The following is a 23,618-nucleotide window of genomic DNA, read 5'->3' as shown; positions in this document are numbered from 1 at the left end:
CTGTTCTCAGTGCACTTGGTAATTACGGGGTTGGTGGTTCGCTCTTTCTTCCACCTACTCTACCTGAGATACCACCACCGGCAGTCACTGGGAGCCATCTTCACCATTTCTGGAAAATAACCCATTTTCTCTGCTCCAGCCTCTTAGCGCCCAGCATGACATAACCGAAGAGCTTTGTGCCCCTTGTCTTCAGAAGCCACCCCTCTCCTTGTCTTCTGAAGACATGACAACGCCAACGCATCCCGCAGCTCCCTGGGAGCTGGCGTCATTTTTCACCTTTTCCTTGGAGTTTGCCCCCAAAGAGGAGATCACCTCAGACAGTTCAGCCACTGCTGTGTATCTTTAACCTCTGGTTGTTTTCCTGCCAGCGTGCATGAGAACATGAGGTCTTCTCCTGACCGGTGGGAGAGCTGAGGGTCCTTGTTAAGAGCAGTAGATACTGCCAGTGCCATATGACAACTTTAAATATCTCAGCAGTTTTCTACACTAGTCATTGCCACTGGCTCTTACACAAACAATCTAATTACCACAAAGTGAGAGCTAACGTGCCATTTTGACCTTTTTGCTCCAAGATGAGTCCAGGTGGCTCAGGGGAGGAAGGTGGATCCTGGCCTGCAGATGTCTCCTGGGCAGCTATTCTCAAAGCAACTGCAATGCATTGTGGTGGCATCTCACCAGCGCAGACGCCTCTGGGGGCTTTAACTGCCCACAGCCCTCTCTTGAAGAACCACCACTGGCCTGGCCTTGGGGAAACCACAGATTAAACCTGCCATGTGTGGGAGCAGCTGTGGGGTCAGGGCAGCTCCACCACCACCCCAAGGCTGTCACCCATCGAGTCTCAGCAACACCTTGCGTGAAGACTGCATTTGGGGGGCCACCACTGCCATGGGTGCTACTGAAAGGGTAAGGGGGTCCCACCACCAGGATGGAGGGTGCTGAGGGGGTCCCATCACCGAGATGGAGGCTGCTGAGGGGACACCAGCCCTGGTTGTGAGCATCTGTCTGGCACCTCCTTCCCATGCCGTACCTGGAGCATCAGTGACATCTGCTGCTGTCTCTGAGCATCGGCATCGGACTCACCCCGCAGCCATCCACCACGGCTCAGCTTCGTCCCCATGGACCCTCTCTGGGTACACAGAGGGTATGGGTGTCCCCGGAATGGCCAGGTGACCACCCATGTCCCCCTGCTCAGGGCAAGGGCATGGTCTCCATGGAACCATCATCTGCTGCCATCCTAGGAGCTCCCATCATCTTGGTGTGCCCTTCTCTGGGGCCAGCACCTCAGGATCTGCTGGAAATCAAGCCTAAAAATGCCAAAATAAAATGAAAAAAAAATTTTTAAAGAGAAGAAAAAACTTTTCTTGGGTGGTGCAGCAGCCAGGGTGGTGTTTTCCTGCAGTGGTGGAACAGGAGCTGCAGCTACATGAGGAAGCAGCTCCTTCTCCCTCAACCTGGGGAGAAGGGCTGGGGTGGGGAGAAGGGCACTAGGAGGTTCATTTCTCATGGGATGGGTTTACCTTTCAAGGGGACCCACAGAAGTGCCAGAACAAAGCTGCAACCACCATCGCTGCTTCCCCAGCAGCGCGCACGCGCCCATTGCATTTGCACCCAACGAGGCATGACGCAAGTGGGAGCTCACAGATGTCTTTTAACCCAGACTAGTCATCCCCGCTACACCCAGGGGTGTAGGAGAGCAATGCCAGGCTCTGCAGAGCTGGGACCTCTCCCCACAGAGAAGGGGCTGCACCCCATCATCCCAAACTCCTCAACGCCTTGCACCCAACGCAACTTTCCCGCACTCCCAAGCCCACCGCCAATTCCCACAACCAGGACATCTGCCCACCCCCTGCTGAGGTTCGTGTTCCCCCGGGGAATGACAGAAGCCAAAACACACCGTGTTTGTGGGTTTTTTTCTTTTCCAACAGTCTCATTTTATTAGATACCACATCAAGAGAGGATGTTGTGCTGCATGCAGCGGAAGACTGGAGTATTTCTAGTTCCTGTGTAACATTTTCTTTCTGGTAGTAGTTGTAAACTGATATTTTGCTGTGAAATCACTGCATGCAAGTTTGAATGCAAACAGCAGTAGAAGAGGCTTTTTTCTTTTTCTTTTTTTTTTTTTTTTTGCACCATTCCCAATCCATATGTGCATGCTTTATTTACAACGAAAAGTCATTCAGGGCAGAAATCACCATCAGAAAAACCGAGAAGAGGGTGGCAAACAGAGACAGGACTGGCGTTTGCACAATACTGGGAGGGGATTGGCGAGTTGCACTTTATTTTTTTCGGGTGCAAAGAGATGAGTATTACCTTGAGTATCACTTATCTGAAGGGAAAGCAGGCTGAGCAGAGGATGTTGGTACAGGACATGGGTAAAGGCATCCTTGATTTAATTGTTCTGCACACACAAAGGAGCCTGGGCTGCTGCAGGTCTGGAATTGCTGAAATTTTTTTTAAAAAAAAAAAAAAAAAGATAATTTCATCTCTAGCCACATATTTCCCCAGCCCAGTTTGGAAGCGCGCTGTGCCCAACCGCTGCTCCGACCGAGAGGTACAGGCAAGGGCTGTGCAAAAGTTTGGGGCAGGAAGGGATAACAGCAGCACCCGACAGCCAAACCACCGCTGCCCAGAGCGGCGAGAGCCCTGGCATGGACACAGAGGGAAACGACCCAAAAGAACCAGGTCATCTCAGTCTGGGCCCTCGACACAGCCCGCGCTGAGGGCAGGGTGGCCCGGGGTCTCTGGGACGTTGCACTTACTGGTGCAGAGTTCAGAACAGCACGAAAGCGAGGGGAAAGCCATTTTTTTGGAGCGCCCTCTCCCATTGCACTCTTCCATCATCCTGCCCCGAGCAGCTCCCCTCTCAGTGGCAGGGGGACAGAGGCCGGGGGGATGGAAGAGCCGCCCCAAAGCTGAAAGCAGCAGAGGAGGCCCAGGCAGGTTTAGGTTTGTGCTCCCCATGCGTGGTCCAAGGGTGGCTCCTGGGGAGCCCAGACCTGCTTGGACGTGCCAGCCCTGAGCAGCAGCATTGCGCAGAGGCACCAGCATCGCGCAGCGCACAGCCCCCACCCGCTGCAGAAATCGCAGCCCTGCGGGGATGCTCATTGCAAGTCAGCGCTCAGAGCAAATTCTGCTGGGGGAAAAAAAAAAATTATTAAAAAAAATTAATATCAATAACAGGAAAATAACTCATCCAATTAAAAGAAACAGCTCTGCGGTACAGCTGAATTGAGAATGCGCCAGCCGACTGCAGCAGCAGCTGCAAGGGAAGTGACGGGACGACAGCACGAACCAGAGGGGCTGGGGTCCAGGTTTTGTACAAAACGTGCAGCGTGCAGCTGACCGACAACGTGTTCCAGCAGCGCTTGTTGGGCTGCTGTCGACATCGCTATGCTCGAGGCTGCCCAGAGGCCGCGAATGGTACCAAACCCCATCAGCAGCCATCTGGAGGTGTCGTGACTCTCCCACTATCGAGAACAAATCAAACACCTCCAGAGGATCATTAAAGCGCAGGTTGAAGACAACGGTTCTTGTGCAGATTTGGAAAAAAAAAAAACAAACCACAAAAAAAAACCCAACAGAAAAAAACCAAACCAAACCCAACCACACAAAACCCAACACCAAAACCCAAGGTTGGAAGACCTCGAACTGTTCCAGCTAATTCCAGTGTTTGTGGTATTTTAAAGCAATAATCCTTGCACACATCTGAAGTTGGTGGAAGTGTCTTCTCCCTCAGCTCCCCTCCTGCACGTGGCACGGCAAACGGTCAGCAAGGGAAAGGACAGTCCGGGAGGGCCGCGGGACAGCCCACGGGGTTCAGCTAGTCACTACTGCGCAGCTAGGCCGTGAAGAGGAGGTAGTCACAAGCTTTGAAACACGGGTGGGTGCCTACAGCAACGCAGTGGGCGAGTTCCTCGGGCGAAAGGAACTGCGCGCAGCGCCTGGAAACAACCATGAACCAACCCAAATCTCCGTTTCCCTGCGAGAACAGAGTGGCTCCCTGCTTCTCGTTATCATTGTTGGGTTAGTGGTGTATCTTCTCTGCAAAGGACATACCACAATATTGCTCAATGGGCCAAATCAGAACTAAAGCTCAAGCAGGACTCGCAGGGTTACATCAGAGAGACAGGCTTTAGCCTAACCACGACAACACAGATACCAGGCTGCAGGTACGACCCACGCCAAAGCCAAACAGCTTTTTTTCATTATTGCAGCTGAGGTATCGACATCACACAAGCAGAACGGGCTGATGCTCCAACACCGGTGCTCAAACCCCACCGCCAACACCGCGCCGGTGGCCATGCATCCCGCTGGGAGATAAAGGAGCCACGAGCTGGTGGTGGTGGGACGAGCCACGCGAGCAGGGCCTGGAGGAACATGGGGCGTCACACACACAACAGGGAGGCTATCACGGCGTGCGTGAGACTAGTGAGAAAGGAGGAACAGTCAGAGGGTAGCTATTGCTTGACAAAGTTACACACCAGGATAATTCAATGACCTCCCCTCCCCGGAAAAAAAAAAAAAAAAATTTAAAAAAATCAAAAGCAAAGGAAGGGAATACAAAAGATCTGGGTTAGTTTTCAGGTGGAGGTGAGGACAGGGCACAGAGGATGCTTGGAGGAGGCAGAGGAGCGTTGCTGCCCTGGGACTGAGGCGTGTAGCAAGGCGTGACTGCGCTGGAAGACAGACATCAGAGATCTACAGGGGCTGGGCAGAGGACGGGCCGGTGGGGAGGTGGGGCAGCGGCTCCCTTTAATCACTGGCAATGTGGTTCTCGTTTTGGAGGGTGTGCCAGCGTTCAATCTTCTTGTCCTTGTTCTTCAAACATTCATACCAGTGTTTCAAGCGCTCCCCCTTAGCCGTAATGCCGAGCTGACAGCCGCCTGGAAGAAAGGGAGGAGAAGGGAGGAGAAGAGATGTCATAGTCAGAGATGATGCTGAGGTTCCAGGAAACCACTTCCACGGGGACAGAGCCCACGACTGCGGCATTTCTCCCCACCTCCTAGATTTCAAATCTCATGGAACCAGCTAGAGCTGCTCTGCCTGTGTGGAAGACCCCATGGGACGCTGGAAATGGGGCGGCGCAGAGGGTCCCAACACTGCATCAGCCATTCGACAGCCCGATACAGGCGCCCAACCAACCTGCACAGTCCCACCTCAAAGCTCAGGCCGGGCAGGCGACCCACGCATCCCTCCCGCACAGTGAGCACCACATCGAGCCTCGAAACCGCATCCCGGAGCGCAGAGACTTGTGGCTCACCAATGTAATCGTTCGATTTTCCAATGTCATAATCCCAGACAGAAATGTCCAGTGACTTCTTGGCCAGATCGCTGTGCTTTATGTCATAGAAGAACTCCTGCAGAAGGAGAACACCCGCGTCACCCCAAGCGTCCCAGGAAAATACAGCCAGAAAGCTGCAGGTAAGGAATCGCAAGCGATCTCTCCGTACAGCCTGAATTCAAAATCCAACGCGAGGATATTTGAAAATACACAAGTGAAGAGCAAACGCTCCTTCCCTGCGGCACTGCTCCTCCCAGGATCACAGCACGCCGCACAAATCCGTAAGCCGAGCTCACCCCTTGTACCTAAGCGAGCACTTTGCAGGCGTCCCATCAGGGCAGCACCAGCCGCGGGACCCCCCAGGGATGCTCATCCCACCCACAGCCCTGGCCAGGGGGACACGGCAAAGTCGTTCCTAAATATTCCTGGGTATGAAAGGGGAAAGGAGGCTGAGTGAGGAACCGAACCTCGGGGAGTTGTTTTCCACCTCCTCCGCACAACATAGTAATTGGCTAAGTTGATTTAATAATTCAACAATTAGATCTGTCCTTACCTCATTAAACTCAGGATTCAATGTTTTCTTCTTAATCTGCGTCTTGTGCTTGGCCTTTTTTCCCATGTCAGGTTTCAGCCAACTGGGGGCAACAAAAACCAGCTCAAAGCTCAAGTGCAAGAACAGCGTGAGCTTACAAGCTAAAAAAAAATCCAAAAAAGTGAGGTTTTGGGCTAGAAAAAAAGCAACTGAAGACACTTAAGGCAAAGAAACGGGTTAGCCAGTCTCCCTTCCCACCTGCTAAAATTATATAAAATAAATGTAAAGTGAGTAAAGTCCTGATTTTTTTTTTTTCCCCTGTTGGATTGCCAGATGAGACATGGGAAACCACAAGGTTTTGCACAGAGCGCTGAGCTCAGCAGAAGCCTTTCTGGGGGAGCATCTCTTGGTCAGAGCGGCTGGGTAACGTTCAGGTACCAAAAAGCCACGAGCCCGCGCACGCACACTTGATGTCCTTCCAAGCCACGCGTCGGTCCCAAGTCTGTTTCTGCCCGAGCCGTGCCAAAAGAAGCGGTTGCAGGTGTTTCATGGAGCAAAAGCGGGTGGACTCTGCATTTCACGGGGAAGGAACCTGCCAAGGCTGACGGCGAGGAGGAGCCGAAACACTCGCGGAACGCGGGAAATGAACAACCGGGTCGGTCGCCAACGGACGAGCGCAATCGCACAGCCGGTCACCGAACCTGGCTGCTGGAAAACCCAGCCAAGAATGTGTGAATGCACACAGTGGTGGGGAAAAATATATATATACTTTTAAAAAAGGCTAAAAATAGCCCATTAGTGTTTAACACCACGCAGACCGGTATGCTCTGCCAAGGTTGGTTGACCCAGAGAATGTGGGAAAAATCAGGGCTTGGGCTTTGCAGCCTGGCTGCAGACCCAGAACTAAGCTGTAGGGTTGGCATTAATGAGATCTGTGTTGGAAGCTGATTTAAAAATGGAAAGCCACCATCTTCCGTTTGTGGAAATGGAAAATACAAAAAAAAAAAAAAAAAGAGATGCTGAAAGAGAAAACAACTCAGTTCCACTCAGCTACAAAAAGATGTGCAAAATGTTCAACACCGGAGTTATTGAGCGTGTTTTATGGAGAACAGAGGTTTTTGTTCTGAAGGCAAAGAGAAAACATCAACAAAATCTGCAACCAGGAATGGCTGCAGGGTCCTCTCCGTGTTGCAGTTTATGACTTTTGAGTTAAAATTATCTCGCTCCCCCACGTTCACAGGAGCCGCTCGGCAAGCGCTGCTCCCCCATCACCTGCCTCCGCAGCCGAGAGCGCCAACGGGCACGCTGCTGCTCAAGGAGACCCGCTCCGCGTCACAGCAAGGTGCTCAAGTAGAGCGTGGCCACCACGCACAGGCATCGCTGGCCCGCAGCTCAGTCCTGCCTGAGGTCTCAGGGCGCTTGGGCAACTTTCTCACCTCTCCAGTGGTTTTGGAAGGAGCTCTCAGAGCAGCTACTGCCCAAGGACAGTGGGTGGCTCCACGACCACGCGTTACCGCACTGAGACGTCCCCGGCTCCCACTTACAGTTTAACGAAAGGGTCTGAGTATCCGTTGGCATCCATGGCCGCTAAATGCACACAGCGAACGATGCCGACAATCAAGCCGCCCTGCTGGGTGCTGTACATGAGGGACACGAGGATCTTCCCGCGCTCTTCCACATCCCCGCCACGATCTACCTGCAAGAGGAAGTGACCGGAGATGGGGACACGGGGGCTGAGTGAGGAAGACTGTCAACTGCAGAGCAGATGAGACAAGGTGGATACAAGGGAACCCCGTATCCCCATGAGGAGGGGTGGGAAAAATAAAAATGAAAAAAATATGGGGCTCATACATGAGAGATGATGGCTGAAACATTCATGGAGCATGTTGACCTCCAAGGACTCTTACCTCCTCTTCATACAGTGCCATCCCACGGGATGAGCCAGTCGTTCCAGCACGCTTCATCTTGGATGCAGAAGAGAAAAAAAGAGAAACTGCCATGAGCTGGGAGAGGCACCATCCTACAGCAAAACCCCCCCTAGGAGCCCAGCCCAGCTGTTTCACTGGCCTTGGGGTGGAAGGGGGCTCAGGTACATCCATCTGCTCCATCAACCTCCACCTCAGCAGACTCAGCACCTCACCCAGAGCACTGGGGAGCAGAGCTCAGAGCAGGAGCAACCTGCCCTGTCCTCCACCTACCGCTCTTGGCTGGTTCCAGCTCCAAGCTCACCACCAGCTCCCTCACGTGCCATTTGTTAGCAACCTCAACACTAACGGTAGCGGAAAGAAATTTCACAGAAACTTACTGGTATTACTCTCTCCAAGCAGATGTTGAAGTTCTTTTTCTGGTTGGCTTTGAGTTTTTTCAAGGAAACTCTAGTTTCTCCAATAAACTCATTGTGGCCAAATTTGTCTTCATCACACACAGAGATCCTGATGGGAACAGGAAAGGTGAACATCAGCCGGGCTGGAGCAGTACCTGACTCTGGAGCACAAAACCACTCCTGCAAGGGCACTACTTGGGGTGGAGGGACAAAGCAAAGCAAGCCAGCCTCCCTCCTGAGGAAGGCTGGTTTGCTATGCTCCGTGTGAGGAGACCCACAGTCCTCATCCCATCACACCGTGGGATACCCCCGCTCCTCTGCTTGCCTGAGGGTTTTCCTTTGCATGTCCTCATCTGTGATGCCGTGGTAGACCAGGGTCTCATTCCACACAGGGTTACGGGTGTTGCGCAGCGTCTTCGTCCTCAGCTTGTTTGACTACAGCATCAAAACCAGAAATGGCATCGTTACACCCCTGAACTCCTCCCAACCTAAATTTAGGCTCCTAGCAGAGGAGCATGAATTAGATGCCCCATCACATCTGGCTCACAGAGGTGGTTTGACTGGGGCACAGAGGACTCTGCAGGACGTCACCGCTGCCTGCTGATGCTGTCACGCCGGCGCGCCATCAACTCCAGGTGAGCATCACCGACCCGACAAGGTGGGCCTTTATGCAAGCACCAGGGACTCTGTCACCTGCCGTGGCCAGGGCAGCCTTCACCACCCAGATTATTTGACTGTCTGGGCTCTGCTCGCTCAAGGACACGTATACAAGAACAAGTTGGACAGGGCAGGCTGTGCGGGGCTTGGGTAGTGGCTCTCGGCGTCTAAAGGAGACAACAGCTTGGGAAACAAGGAGCTCTGTCACTTGTTCATGCGTTTGTCTCGAACGCAAGTGCAAAATAAAAAATTAAAAGATCAGGAAACATGAGAGCAATAGAAATCAAAGCACTTCCCGAAATCATGACACCTTGATTTTCTCTGCACAAGACCAGAAAGTCCCCGCACAGAAGGCAAACCTATAAGTACCAATCCAATGGTTTTATGACCAGTTTTCCCCCTTGTTTTATACTCAGTTCCTCTGAAAAAAAAAGAAAAAAAGAAAAAAAAAAAACAAAAACAAACCAAAACTCTGCTGCAGCCCCTGTGTGAGGCTCGAACATCCCTGGGGCACTGGGCTGGCAGTGGTGATCCCGTCCTGGAAGGTTTCCCCACCAAGATCAGCTTTGGTGGGCTGGGAGCGAGGTTTCCAGGGCTTGGATGGAGGGCAGTCAGAGTTTACTCAACCGTTATTTCCTCACAGCTCTAACAAGAACGAGCTGCGGCTTCAAAGCAAAGGGCTCGTTCAATCTCCGGCAATAATTAGGTTGTGTGTCAGATGTTTTGCGATGCGTTAACAACGTCGCCTCCTCTGGAGCTCCCCTCCATCCCTCAGCAGATCCCTAGCTGCAGGACGAGCTGCTCCACGGGTACGGGAGAGGGTCTGCGAGCAGCATCCCCTTTCAGAGCTACCGCCCGGGTAAAACAGCGGCGGCAAGCGATCGCGCGGAGAAATCAAGGGGAGGAAGTCTGACCCCAGGTAGTGACCTCGGGGGGCTTTCAGAAACCTCTACTCCATCCCCAGCAAACCCCAGACCAGGCAAAGCCTCACCTTGCTGGCTCCGGGCAAGAGGTGCAGTTTGACGTAGGGATCGGCCAGGCCGTTTGAGTCCATTGGTTTCAAGCCCTAGAAGATAATAAAGGAAACGTGGTGCGTGATTCCTGGTGAGGGAGAGCCAGGGAAGAGAAAAAGCTACCGGTGAAGTGACTCAGTAAGGAGAAAACGCGTTCAGCAAGCCAGGAGCCCCACGCAGCAGTGCCGGCGGCGCTGGGCTGGGTCTCCTTGGCGAGCAGTGGCCACACCGCTTCCGTCCCATCGCACGGCTTAAATCAGGAAAAGATGGCGGGGGGGGGGGGAAAGAGGGGACCACTCACTTTGGCCTTGATGAGGGTGCAGTGCAGGGAGCTGTTGTCCTGGTCGTAGAGCAGGCTGAACTCCAGCGCGCCCAGCGTGGCTGACAGCAGGAGGCAGGAGTGGGAAACAGGACCGCGTTAGAACCCCAGCCAACAACCAGGTTTAATCAGCCCTAGTTAGCAATAATTAGAAAGATTGGTGGTTCCAATTTAAAGCCGTTTAAAGCAGGTGAGACTGCGCCGGCCAAACTGCCGTGCAGAAATCCAGCCGGATTCACGAGCTCTGGTCCTCAAAGCTTTACAGAGGGGTAGCGCAGAACCGCAGCTGGGTTCGTCTGCTCCCATCCAAGCATGATTTCCACACCCGCTCCTGGCCCAGAGCGGCTCTTCCCATTTCGGGTGGGAAGAGGCCAGACAGGCAAAGCACTCGCCCTCAAGCAGCAAATTCCCTTTTGGGGGAGCAAACGTCCAAACACCGAGATGTCACGGCGTAAAGGCACTGAAGCCACCGAGCCTTTCCTACAGACGAGTCCAGCGGCATTTCTCGCAGCGAAGGACGCTCTGATGGAAACCAGCGACCGCCTTCAGGACTCGAATTTGGAAGCGGGAAGGTTGGGTGAGCACAGAGCCTAAACCATCGCACATCTGAGCTCTGTAATTTGATGCAAAAGTGACCGAAGATCGCACGAGCTGTGCTGAACTGAGCAGGGACAGCCGAGCTCCAAGCCCTGCAGGGAAGCGGTGTTCCCCAACGCCCCAAAATTCCAGGTTTCCCAAAGAAACCACTCCCTCCCCTCCGGCCAGGCGCCCCGCGTACGTACTGCCTTCATCAGAATCATAGCTGTTGGCATCCTCCTCCTCTTCCTCCTGGGGTGGCTGTCGCAGCGGGGCTGCTGGTGCCGGCGGGACGGCGGGGGGCTGCGGGAAGGTGGGTGGCTGCCGGACTGGCCTCTCCTCTCTGGTGGGGGGCACAGCGTAGCCCCCTCCTCGATCCTCCCTGGCAGCAGCACGGGCCGGCTCTGGGGGTCCCAGCGGCGGGCTCGCTGCAGGAGGGACCCTGTTAGCCCCCCAGTATGCTCTGCCCCCCAGCCCCTCCCAGGCAGCTGAATTTTACCTTGTCTCTCCGGGAGTCGGCCGGCCGCCCCAGGACCCGGTCTTCCCGCTGCCGGTGGCGCTGGGGACGGATGCAGAATTACCATGGTGATGCCCTCCAACCCTCTCCCACCCCAACACTGCCCCACGCAGGGGGGTCCCTGCCTGTGGCAGGGCATTGGGGTGTTGCCCTCCCACTGGGACTGAGCATCCTGGCTGCGTCCCCATCGCATGCTACCTGCGGGTGCTGCCGGACCGGGACCAGGAGCTGGGCCAGCAGCGGCCGGTGGGGGCGGCCGGGGGGCTTGCAGGGAGTTGGTCCTCTTCACACCTGCAAGGAAAGGGGAGAATCGGCATTTTGGTCATGGGGGGCTTTGCCTGTGTTGAGGAGGGGGTTACAGCAGAGAGGAGAGAGGTTTGGCCAAAGGATGGAGGTGGCGGAGATAACGGCTCAGCCCCGCGCGCTTTCAGGCCAGCACCGCGGGGAGCGGGTGCAGCCCGGGCTGGAGCAGGGAGGCTTCACCATGAGGACCCCATGCCGCGCCAAGCTGCCCACAAAAGAGGGAGACGTGGGAGAAGCGGAACAAGGACAGATGTGGTCGCGGCCAGGCACTGGTCTGAGCTGGAAGGTGAACAGACCCGCGTCCATCGTTGCGATGCCCGTCACAGCCCCGGCCCCTGGACCACAGCATCCTCCCGGGGCGCACAGGGGTTACCCCCCCGAACACAAATTAAAATACTGACTATCCTGCCACTGAATATTCCCTTCTTCCCCAAGGAATGAAAGAGGACTTGGCCATTTTCCAGCCATTTTTAGCTTCACCAATTAAACCTGCAAGCTCAGCTCCTCGACGAAAAGCGGTCGCTGCGAGCACCTTTCCCCTTCCGGAGGCACCTGGGGAGGATCCAGGCACCGCCGACCGCTGTCGGCCATCCGATCGCACCGCAGCCATTTACAAGGGCTTGGGGGACAGCAAGTTCTCAGGAAACAAGAAACGCCGTCCCCAGCCAGGCACTGGGCAGCGAAGCATGGGCTCCCGTGGGGCACGGGAGCATGAAAAATGCTTTCACTTAGGGTCCCAACTCAATGCATTTCATCTCTGCTTGAAATCAGCCTGGTGAGCGCTGAGCCAGCTTCTTTTTCACCTGCAGCTCTCACATGATACGTGGGGCTTTTCAAATTCATGTCCTTCCGTTGGTCAGAAGATGCCGCTTTGCAGGGAAAAGCACGGCAGGATCCCACCTCTCCTTCCCACACACAGGGGAAGGGATGGGGATTCCCCTCCCCACCAACACCCTAGACCTCCCAGTCAAACCCCACGGAGCAGTGTAAAACAGCAGGCACCGGTGCTCGGCGACGTGAAAGCCCTCAGCATCGCTCAGTGCTGCACGTCGGGCGGACACAGCCCTCGTCCGGCTGCCGCCTTCGTGGCCCCCCAGCCCCCTCCTCCCGAGCAGGCTTGAGCGCAGCTCTCACCAGGGCTCCTGCCGACCCCGCTCTCGGCAGCGTAGTCGCGGCTCTCGGCGTCCCCGCCGGCGTGCTCGCTGCCGCACGGGCCCTGCCTGCCCTCGGCCGGCTTGTGGCCGGGCGCCGCATGGCTCCCTCGGGCAGCCGCCGTGGCGTCGCTGCCTGCGGGGAGAGGGATAAAGGCAGCAGTGAGATTCGCGCCCCGTCCCCAAAGCCGTGAGAAGAGGCGCCTGGGTGACGCGCAGCCTGGGTGTCAGCAGGAGGAGGATGAGGGTGGCTGCGGCCGCTGCAGCGTCGCCCCCAGTGCATTGGCGATGGTACCTGCGGGGCGGCAGGAGGGCTCTGCACCATCAGACCTGCACGTGGGGGCTGGGAACACCCAAAGGACATCCCAAAGGACACCCCAAAGGACACAGCAAGCCATGGGGACACCAGGAGACAGAAGAGCCCCATGGGAAAAGCCAGAGGCATCCATCAGTGAGCCCTCAGCGCCTGCCAAACCCCTCACACCTTTCCAGCTCCACGGCCCCCGGGACAGGGGGATCATATTTTCTTTTTGCTGATCACCTTCCATTCATTAGCGAGACGACAGCAACAGCTGCCTTTGCCTCTCGCTTCCATCCACCCAGCAGCGACCGTCCCAGCGGATAAAACCCAGCGCACGCGCCGGAGCGCCAAGACCGCTTCGCAGTGATGAATTGCAACCCAGGGCCGTGATGGAAAAGGTCTGGGCGCTCACCTGGCTCGTGCCGGAGACGCTGGGTATAAATCTCTGCTGTGACACAAATGGGATGTTTATCCTTGGCTGGGCGCTCAGGGTCAGCGGGCGCAAGGAGAAAGCGAAATGCAACAGATTGCGGGTGGGGGGAGAGCCGGGGGGGTAAAAACGCCACGCTGCTGAAGGAGAGGGAGAAGGGGAGACGAACACCCACAACCAGGAGCCCCGTGCAACAGGTCATTTTCCAAGGGAGCTTTTGGAAAATCACGGGGATGTCAGGAGCATGCTGACCGCCGAGAGGGACCTGCGGAACCTTCCAAACCCTCCAACGGTGAAAACGGGGGCTGTTAGTCACAATTAACTCCCCGGTGCCGGCAGCAGCACCCGGGGGATGCGGGTCCAGCGCAGCGCAGGGCGTATACGGGGTTGGAAACTGGTGAGCCCTGGCGAAGAACACGGCTTCGCCCCCGTAAACGGGAGGTGGCAACGGCTGTCGCTCAGCGCAGCCCCCTTGGCTGACGTCGTTATTAAACACAACGCCGCAGGCAGAGCCTCCGAGGCTGCGACTGCCGGGGGGACGAGGTAGAACCATGAAAACCATGACAAACCACCGCTGCATCCTCACCGAAGCACCGAGAGCTTCGGTGGGCGAAAGCCAACAGAGCCAGAGCCGAGCAGCTCGGCGGCTCCATCGCTCACCAACACGCGTGAGCCTCCCAAACTTTCCATGGGAGGTTTTCTAAGGAGCTGGCAGAAAGCCACCGAAACGACACCTACGGCAGCAATTCCGCTCGGCCCTCTGCAATCCCAGCGTTTCAGCCCCGGCGTGCGCAGCGGGTGGGGAAGCCCCCGAATAACTCGGTCCCCGTGTGGTGGGCGGCAGCAGCGAGGAGAGGTCCTGCCGCTGCCACCTCCCGAGGGAAAACACAGCGGGAAAAGGCAGCAGGAGGGAGGGAAGGGGCTCAGCAGCGCTAGGGAGGGGGCAAACACCAGCGCTTACCATTGGAGTCCTGCTCGGCCACGGGCCCGGCGTCCGCCTGGCCTTGGGGGCACAAAGAGCGAGAAGCGGTGAGGCTGCAGCCGCCCGCCCCGCGCTGCCGCTCCTTCCCCACGTTTCCCTTCTTATTTTTTCTAGGTTTCTACATCGCCACCTTCGGTCCCAGGCACTGCCCAAACCCCTGGCCAGGCACGCCAGCATCCCACCCAGGGCCAATGTCCCCACACACCCAGCCACCCCCACTCGGACAGAGGGAGGGGGTCAGCGCCCCACCATCACCTACCTCGAGCGGGCGCGCGGGTGGGGAGTTTTGGGTCCTGGGGGGGCAGCTCCGACAGGCTGGGCTGGCTGGGAGCTTGGGGTCCCTTGTTCTTGCTGACGGGCATCGGCTGGGGCAGGACTTGCTTGGGCAAACCTTTGAAGAACCAGGCGCCGGAGCGCTTCCACACCTGGGGACGCAGGCAGCGGGGTGGCACCCGTGTCTCGGGTGGGACGCCGGGCGCAGGGCCGGCAGCCAAATATACTTATATAGCGTTTTATACAGAAAACAAGACCATCCTATAAGAACCAGACTCAAGTAGCTGGGCAAGGCTTAGTGGTGCTGGGGGACGGGTTCAAAATCCCTGGAGCATCCCCCCGGAGCTGGTCCCATCTCGGAGGTGGGGACAGCGCGCAGGGTGAAATGCAGGGCAGGCACCGCGTCCCCGCTCCGGCACGAGGAAGCCCCCGGGGCTGGCGCGCTCACCTCGCGCTGCTCGCTGCAGATCTTGCAGAGCCAGATGGCGTGGGGCCGGCTGTTGGTGGTCTCCACCCCGCACTTGGTGCAGACGTTCTGCAGAGAAAGCGAAGCGCCGGGTGGCGGCGGGAACGCCGCGGCCACCGCTAGGTCCTGTTGCGCCAGCATCGCCCCTTGGGAGCGCGACGTTAGCGAGGGATGGTTAACGAAGGACGGTTAACGAGAGCTCTCCTGGCGCAAACATCGGTGACATCCCCTCGCGCCACGTGCAGAGGGATGCTGGGCAGTGGAAACGCGCGCTGAAGGACCCAGGAGCCCACTTTTGTGCTGGGATGGGGGTCACGCGGGTCTGGGGGGCCATGCCCGGCAGCGGGGTGATGCCTCACCTTCTTGCAGTCCTCACAAACGACGCAGGCGGACCCCCGCGGCCCCAGCTGCTCCCCGCAGAGGATGCAGCGGTTCACGCCGTCCCCCAGCACGCTCCGGCGCATGTCCTCCAGCCGGGTCATCAGCCGCCTGGCAGAAAGGGGACAAGGGGGGCTGTCAGGAGAGGCACGGCACGGCCGGGACGCGGGGGTCCCGCTGCCGCCTTTGGTCCAGCCACTCCTTTTCCTGGTGCGGCTTCCGGCAAAGCCTCTCCTCTCCCAGCGATGGGAAAAGCCACATCCCAGGGGACACAGAGCGTTGCGGTCCCCTACAGCTTTGTGTTGCGCCCCTGGTAACCGCCAGCGACGCCGTCGGAGAGCGGACGCCAGCTCCAGCTCCCGCGTGCGTAAAACCCACCCAAGCCAGCGCCTCCGCGCAAAGCGGTTCGGCAGCGGCGGAGCAGCTTTTTACCCCCAAAATGGAAAACTTTCCACCCAGCCCCATGGAAGAGATCTTGGAAGGGCTCTGGCGGGAGGACTGAATGAATTAATTGGTTCTCTCATTTTCTATGGAAAAATATTGCATATAATTTACTCTATGGCAATCCTTAGCCCTTTAAGGGAAACGCAAAGAGCCCACTGGAGAGCAGGCTGTAAAAACACATCTGTTTCCTGCAAAGGTACCACAAATCGAGCTAAGTAACTTCTGAAAAACAAAAAACAAAAAAAAGAAACAAAAAAGAAACAGCACTGGCAAAAGCAGTTTGCGACGTGGGAGCAGGAGCGAGCTGGCTGCCGAGCACCGGGAGCCGGCAGCGAGTTGTACGCGCAGTTAACCCAGAATCCTGGCCCTAAAAATAGCCAAGAAGGGAAAAGAGATGCATTATTTATGCCATTCAGGGAGGAAGGAGAAGGAAGGAAGAAAGGGAGGAGGAGAACCAAGCCCACCGGGGACAGCAGCGGCCCCCTCGCCCGCGGGGCTGACCCAAATCTGACAGAGCCGCTAACACCGCGCAGAGTGGAAAAAAAAAAAAAAAACCAAACCACCCGACGTTTAGAAGACATTTTCCCACATGGCTGATGACAGCTTCGGGTTTATGACAGCTCAGCTGCCAGCACCTTGGGGTTGCTGGTACAGGATACAGGAGCTCCCCTCCGCGGCCCGTCCCTCGCCCGGGGACCGCGCGTGGAAACGCAACGGCGTTACTGTACACGAGCAAGAAGGGGAGAAAGGAAGCATTGTGGGACATGTAACACACCGCAGTTCGTAAAACGCCCCATTGGCAACTCGCTGCAGTCGATGCGAGCAGCTCGAAGCGCTTCATCAGCTGCCGGGTCAGGCCCAGAGCGCGACTCAGCACGCAGTATGCGCCCAAAGCTGCGCTACCGCATCTCGTGTAGGCAGAGGACATCAGCCACGTTAAAACTCGCTGGAGAATTTCCCACTCTTCCCAACAGAGGGGCCGACTTGCCTTTCCGCTTTGCTCTTAACAGGGAAGCTATCAGCCGGCCTGGCTCCCTGCTCCAGCTGCATTCCCGAGGGATGCGGCTCTCCATCCCTGCCCAGTGCCTTGCGGACCGTCCGTAGGCGATTTCTTCCTGCGGAATCCGTCAGCAGCTAAAGCCACCCTCCACACTCGGTGCCTTCCCAGGCTCTGCACCTTTCACAAGGGCTGCATCCTCCCCTTAACACCTGGCCAGCAACGCGCGTCGCCCCAGTCAAAACCTGGAAACGGGCTGTTCCCCAAACATTTCTTACTGAAATTAAATCAATCGCTCCCAGCCCACGCCCCACCACACGCAACGCAGCGTCCCCACAAAGAGCCCCCAGCAGCAAATAACCAGTGACATCCAGCTTCTGTGGCACAGTGCTCCCACCTCGACTGGGGAAACATTCTGGGGGCAAAAACCTTTGCTTTCCTGGCAGGAAAGCACGTGTAGGAGCCCACATCTTCTGCAATCCCCTCCCTGGGCTGCGAAAGCTCTGCCTGGAGAGAAGCAGCTTCCAGCTGGAAATCTGCAAGCCCAAACAAACTTATTATAGAAACTAGAACAAATGGCTCAATCAAAGGGGAAAAAAAAAAAAAAGAAAAAAAAAAGAAAAGCCTTTGCATTTCAAAAGATTCATTATTTAGCTGCTAAATCTTTCATTTACCAGAAGCAGCTCCGTAAGAGGTTTTTTTTTTTTTTTAAACCAGTGGCAGAGCTTCAGCAGTCAGTACGCACACCTGTGGCACCCGTTTCAAACGAAGCGTATTTCCCTAATTAAAACATCCACTCAAGCCAGAGAAATTGGGGTTTTTTCCCCGCCCCGACGGCATGAATCTGGCAGAAAGCGGGCACTGCAGCGAGCCCCACGGGTGGGCAGCTCCTGGTTAAGGTGATAACCGGGAGCAAAACGCCCAGGTTTCTCTTCAACTTCACCCAGCAGCACCCCACGCGCGCCGGAGCCCACCGCTGGCCGATAGCCGGGGGGATGCTCTGCTCTTGCCCAGGTAGCAGCCAGCAACGAGCTTTCCGCCACCACTTACATGGCACAAAAAAAAAAAAAGTTAAAAAAAATCAAGTAAAACACAAAGGAGGTCACAAAGTGCCTCCAGAATTAAGCTCTGACTTAGCTCTGTGGGGAAATTGTGTGCCTTAAAGGGCTGAATATTAAATTAAGACTAATTTTAATGGTGTAAAATAGACCAGAAAAGAAGCTGAGCTACATATTAAAGAAAACGTAATTAAAATCAGGATGAAAAATTAGCTGCAATTTTCTTCCCTTCAAGCGCGCAGGTAAGTAAAGGTAAAGCATCGCTGGAGCCTTTACGGGTCAGCTTCCACGCTCGCGCTCCGGAGAGCCCTCCCGACGGGGAAGCTCCCAAAGAGTCCAGTCCAGACCATCCCGTCCCGCGCTAGCGCATCGCTTTAGGTGCTCGCTGCCTCCTGGGAGGTCTCGCAGCAGGGTTGCTGCTTTGCAGGCTCATCCCAGCCACAGAAATAAGAGAGAAGGGGTTGGGGGTGGGAGGACACACACAAAAAACACCACAAAAATTCGAGAAGCGCGTGAGCTGTCTTCTGGCCATGAATTAACCTCGTCTCTTCTAGAAGCCAGCATCTCAGGAGACGTTTCTGTCTGCCTCTAGCAACCACCCTGCCCTTCCCAGCCCCTGCTTTTATTTCTGTGTTGTCTGAACACGAGGAAGAAAATACGAGGCTGCGGTCCCCGGAGAGCATCTCTGCCGCTGGCCGCCGAGGTTAATGGCTTAATCCCCTGTGACTTCAGCCATCTGCTCCAGCGTTACGCACGTGTCACCCCAGCCGTAAGCAGTCTAATTAAAAGGCAATCCCGCTTGATAAGCTGGTCCTCTCGGAGGAGAGGGGAGAGGCTGCGACCCACATGGAGCCAGCCGAACCACCGCGCTCCTCGAGGGCACCGCAGGGAAGGGAATGGCTGCACCCAGGCAAGGGCCTGGCCCGATCCGGGAGCGATGGGTCACGTCGCCACGGGAGAACCAGCTCTGTGTCGCCAGGCGCTCTCCAGAACCAGCAATGTCTAACTTTGGGAGGCGTAAGATATTTTATTCCATGCCGAGAGCACAATGGCCCTCATTAAGTAGCAGAGCAGATCTGGCGAGTTATTGGTGGCACCCAATTAGAGATGCATAACAGAGCCAATTAGTGCCTGCAGGTGCTCCTGGAACAGGCTCCTCATGGACCACAGCTGGAGCGTCACCACCACCACCACCAGCATCACCATGGCAGAAAACAGCGCAGGGCCACCGCAGGGACCCTCTGAGCACAAGCCCAGGCCAAGCAGAGAGGGAGAAGGGACAAGAACGGATCCACCCCCGCCACAGGTCCACTTCGAGCCCTTTGCCCAGCGGCTTTCGGCTCCCACGCCCCTGAACTGGCCCAAAGGTCCATGCTAATCCCCAGGCAGCTATAAAGCCCTTCATCACCCAGGCCTAACGCGCTCTTGCTGTATCACTCCAAGATTGTTCCAGCTGCTATTATCCTTCTTTGTGCTATGAGACAATGACCCAGCCAAAAAAACCAACCCAAAAAATCCCACACAGCAAAGTGTCCCTGTCCTACAGTCCTCATCAGCATCCCGCTCACGTATCCCGCAGGCCTCCATCCACCCCCGGCGCTAAAAATACTCTTTCGCTAGATTAATTTGAGCTGGATTTGACATGAAATCTGATTCCACAAACATCTTCTCGACAAGCAGCATCGATTTGCTCCCGCCCTGCGCCGGCCAGCCAAGGTAAGGGGGCCCGTGGGACGCAGGATGCGGGAGAAGAGACGCAGGAGGTCAGGAGATGGATGGGCGCTGAACCGGGAGGGACTGCGAGGCACGCGGAGGTGCGTTTGCTGCCAGCACTCCGGGATTGCTCGGGGGTTTTATGCAAAGAGCAAACACGTCCCCTCACACACATCCACTCATTAAGAGAACTCCAAGTATTTACCACGTTCCCGCTTTGGAACGGGCGTTCGCTTCACGTACGCTTCTCTTTATATTAACCCAAACCGGGCTTTCCATGGACCTGCCTTCTTTTCCCCTTACAGGAACTGAAAAATCCTGGAAAACTGCAGAAAACCAGCTTTCCAGGGATACCTCCCTAGAGCAGCCCGTCCGACCGAGGGATGCTGTCGCAATGGCTGCATCCCTGCCGGAGGCCAGCCTGGCAAACCCGGCTTGTTCCATAGCGTAAGGAGCTGTTCCGGACAACACCCGAGCTGCTCCCAAGCCGGCGATTCCGTACGAGACCGATACGGACGCCGTCCCCTATTTCCATACATCCCACAGCTTGCGTTGTGCAAGCCAACAAACACAGAGGAGCTGGCAAGGCTGCGGCTACGCCCACGCGGGAGGGGAATCGGCTGCACATCCGCCAGCCTTCCCTCGCCCTCCTCCGAGCACGGCACCGGGTCCTCCGCGCGGCTTTTTCATGAATGAGGACGAGAAAAAGCTCCTGTGACTCAGCGAACGAAGGCGGAAGGGAGAGTTTCTGCAGGTTTGCAAACAGCTGCAGGAATGCACAATGAAAATAAATAAATAAATAAAATATCTTTCTCCCACTGCTTCATCCAAGCATAATCCAACGAGCATCACATTTGAGAGTAATTCCTACCAGGCTACAAATGTGCAAAGCTGGGGAAAAGCTGCTTGTAAGGGCTTTTTGGGCATGCATCACCACCATTCTGGGCTGCTCTCACCCAGTTTCCACCAGGAAGCCGGCAGAGGAAAGCGTCGCGCGCAGCAGCACGAGGTGACACCAGCCGCAGCCAGCGAGGAAGACCGCGTGCCGCAGCTGGAGCGCCCCGATGGCAAACGCACGCTCAGGTTTGGAGGGTTATGGAGCAGCCAGGGTGAGGGATTGAAGCCCCGGCCGCGGCGCGAGGCTCTGCGGGCGCAGACGGGTCCCCTCCGCGTTTCACCAAGCGGGACCGCATCCCTGTTTGCCGAGCAAAGCTGTCCCTCAGCCGTGAGACAGCAGAGAGTACGGTCCCTGCTGGGCTGGAGCAATATCCCTGCAAGGAGCGGGGAAGCAAAAAAAAGCAGTGGATGCTTAAGCTCAGCAAGACTAAAAAGCTCCTCTGTAATGAAAAAAGGCGTGATGCCTGACAAACGGGATTACGGAGATCCCCTCCGGAAAGCCGGCCCCAGCAGAGCACATCGATACCTCGTTATTAGCGTTATTTTGCCTGGCACCTTTGCCCAGGCTGGGTAGAGAAGAGACGTGGTGAAAGCGAACACAGGCACTTGCCATCCCTCTGCACATCGGCCCGAGGGATGCTGCAGTGACGTGGGTGCCACGGATGCGGCTGGGGCAGCACCACCCCCCCGGGAGCTGCTCCCAACGGTGACCAGCCCCGCAGGGGGGACTCAGACCTATACAGCGTCGCTGACAGCTCAATTCCGGGCGGCAGGAGGGATTAACTGCTGGGATGGGCGGCTGGAGGGGGCGATGGATCCATCCGTATTCCCAAAACAAGGCAAAACACCTTTTGCCGAGCCACGGCTTCGCCCACGCTCGCGGGGGCCTGGGCTCAGAACCCGGCAAGCAGCAGCAGCTTCGCTCCCCAAAATGAGATGTTATTAACAATCCCTTCTGGACTAAAAAAAAAATAAAATACGAGGCTATAAATTCCACAGCGGCACGCCGAGCGGCTCCCTCTCCTGCTCGCAGGTTCCTCCTGGCCAAGACCCAACGCCGGCTCAGAAAGATCCCCCGCAGGCTCCCTTTCAGGAGAAACACTGCAGTGCAGTAGCTGCCGGCCAGGAAAGCGGCCAAGCCAGCACTTCTCCCGCCACGGGCACCAGCAATGCTCGGGGGTCCCTCCCGTCCCTGCCCGCGCGGCGCCACCGCCTTACCCAATGCGCTCCTGCTCCATCTCCTCCATCTTCTCGGCCCGGGCGATGACGCGGTTGATGATCTCCTTCTCCTCGTCCGTCAGCTCCTCGCTCTTGCGCTGGCGGTCGGGTTGGCCGCCCCGCGCTGCCCAGCCGGCGGGGAGCCTGCGGGGAGAGTCGGAGGGATTGGGGGGGACACCAGGCCTTCGTCCACGGATCGCGTGTGCGCAACCACACGCGTGTGCGGGCAATGCCAGGCACTGCTTCCCAAGCCCGGGGAAGGAGGAGTGCAACCCCTCCCCATTCTCCCACCTCTCTTCTAGCCCCCACCCACCAAGTGGAAGCTCTTATTTCCATTTTTGGGGAGTTTCATTGACTTCTTAACAAATATTCTCATTATTTCCACGCCAAGCATCACCGGACACGGCTAATTTTGCGCTCTGCTCTCCACCGTGGCATGCCAGGTTTGCCAGCGAGCTGTGGTACCGGGGCAACGGTTGCAGGAACGGGTGGGATTTTTTGGGGGGGTTCATTTCACCAAATGTTGGTGTTTTTCCTCCCCTACATGATTCCCAAAGGTCCTTTCGCGCAGGTGGCAGAGGGGCAACACTAACGAAGGACACAAAATGCAAACGCTTCTTCTCCCCTCGTTCCTCTGCTCACCTACAGACCTTTCCTGAAGGTTTCCCCCCTGGGACCTTAAAATTCATCAAAACCCCATGCAACACTTCTCAAAATTAATTGTTTTTTTTTTCTTGCATCCAGGGCAAGGTTTTCCCCATTCTCTCAAGACCGTTAGAGCAGCAGGTAAGCAGCAACAGGCCAAAAAAGAAAAAGGAAAAAAAAAAAAAAGAAAAGCAAGATACTTACGGCTCCTTCTCGCTGCTGAGAGGCACAGGGAAAGAGAGGGAACAGGGATTAGGTGAGAAGGGATGAGGCCAGCCAGCGACAGCACGTCCCCCTCCAGGGACCCCCACCGAAGCAGCCGCGCTGGAGGGCATCGAGACAGATGGACACGGCCGCTCGTCGGCATAGCGGTGGGTCCATCCCCACCACCCTTCTCAGGGGGTTTAGGAGGCAACATGGCGAAACATCCCCATCCAACCGGTGCAAACCCAACTCCCGGCGTCCCCAGAGGAGGGACCGGGGTGGCCGTGCCATCGCCTCCCACCTCAGGACGCTCCTTCCTCCCGCCCCAGCGGCGTCCCTGCGACCCCGGCCCGCTCCCCTCACCTGGCCCGGAGAGACATGGTCCTGTCGCCGGGGCACATCCACCGGTCAGAGCTGCCACCCACCACCGCGTCGGTCATCGCCGAGGGACGAGGTCGGGTTCCGCCGCCGAGCGCCGACTTGGCACGCCGGGGAAGTCAGTCACTCCGCTGGTCCGCTCTCGGGTAGCGGCGATGCCGACCAAAGTAACCCGGTGCTTTCAGCCAGGCTGAGGGGGGAAAAAAAAACCAAAACACCTCAATAAACATAAAATCACACTGGGCAGGGCTTTATCTTTTGGCGTTAGGAGGGGCGGGAGCAGGGAGAGGAAGGGGAATGTCGCTGTAGTCACTGATACCGTCCACGCGACGCAGGAGCCTACAAGCGCCGCCCTCCCAGGGGGGCAACGCAGCCGCACTCGGCGCAGATGTAATTAACGAGATACCTGACCTCACATTAATTATGTGGCTTCGGAGCCGGGATGGAAAAGGACGCTCCCACTTCAGAGAAAAACCTACAAACCGGGAAAGTTTTCCCTCAAAACTCAGCACCTCTCCCTGACCTCCCCCAAAGCCGGGGACGCTGCAGTTACGCCGGGAGC

General features: G+C 56.5%; 1 protein-coding gene across 2 annotated transcripts; it reads right to left on the bottom strand.

Annotated features, from left to right (window-relative positions):
• Positions 1–1,904: 1,904 nt before the first annotated feature.
• Positions 1,905–23,231, bottom strand: RPH3A (rabphilin 3A). Of its 2 annotated transcripts, XM_086761710.1 has the most exons (20): positions 23,042–23,231; positions 22,679–22,693; positions 21,830–21,973; positions 15,484–15,613; positions 15,107–15,193; positions 14,645–14,810; positions 14,365–14,406; positions 12,656–12,808; positions 11,417–11,509; positions 11,201–11,260; positions 10,908–11,129; positions 10,108–10,187; positions 9,785–9,859; positions 8,462–8,571; positions 8,119–8,245; positions 7,721–7,777; positions 7,358–7,509; positions 5,835–5,916; positions 5,261–5,357; positions 1,905–4,883 (listed from the first exon to the last, which is right to left on the bottom strand). In XM_086761710.1, exons 1-20 carry the CDS (start codon positions 23,116–23,118, stop codon positions 4,753–4,755), a joined length of 2,100 nt encoding a protein of 699 aa, XP_086617836.1. In that variant the 5' UTR covers positions 23,119–23,231; the 3' UTR covers positions 1,905–4,752. The 2 variants fall into 2 exon arrangements, with proteins under 2 accessions (XP_086617836.1, XP_086617837.1); XM_086761711.1 differs by lacking the exons at positions 14,365–14,406; positions 22,679–22,693.
• Positions 23,232–23,618: the final 387 nt, after the last annotated feature.

This window comes from Chlamydotis macqueenii, chromosome 17, assembly GCF_036417535.1.
Source record: "Chlamydotis macqueenii isolate bChlMac1 chromosome 17, bChlMac1.mat, whole genome shotgun sequence".
Classification (NCBI taxonomy): domain Eukaryota; kingdom Metazoa; phylum Chordata; class Aves; order Otidiformes; family Otididae; genus Chlamydotis; species Chlamydotis macqueenii.
The sequence above is the reverse complement of the archived record's forward strand: the minus strand, read 5'-3'. Positions and strand labels throughout refer to the sequence as shown.

Excerpts from the sequence above, each read along its gene's own strand:
- RPH3A (XM_086761710.1), bottom strand. The coding sequence starts at position 23,118 with ATGACCGACGCGGTGGTGGGTGGCAGCTCTGACCGGTGGATGTGCCCC. Across the intron at positions 12,809-14,364 it reads GGCCGAGCAGGACTCCAATG|GCAGCGACGCCACGGCGGCT; the intron begins GTAAGCGCTGGT and ends CTCTCCCCGCAG. Across the intron at positions 10,188-10,907 it reads CTATGATTCTGATGAAGGCA|CCACGCTGGGCGCGCTGGAG; the intron begins GTACGTACGCGG and ends TCCTGCTGTCAG.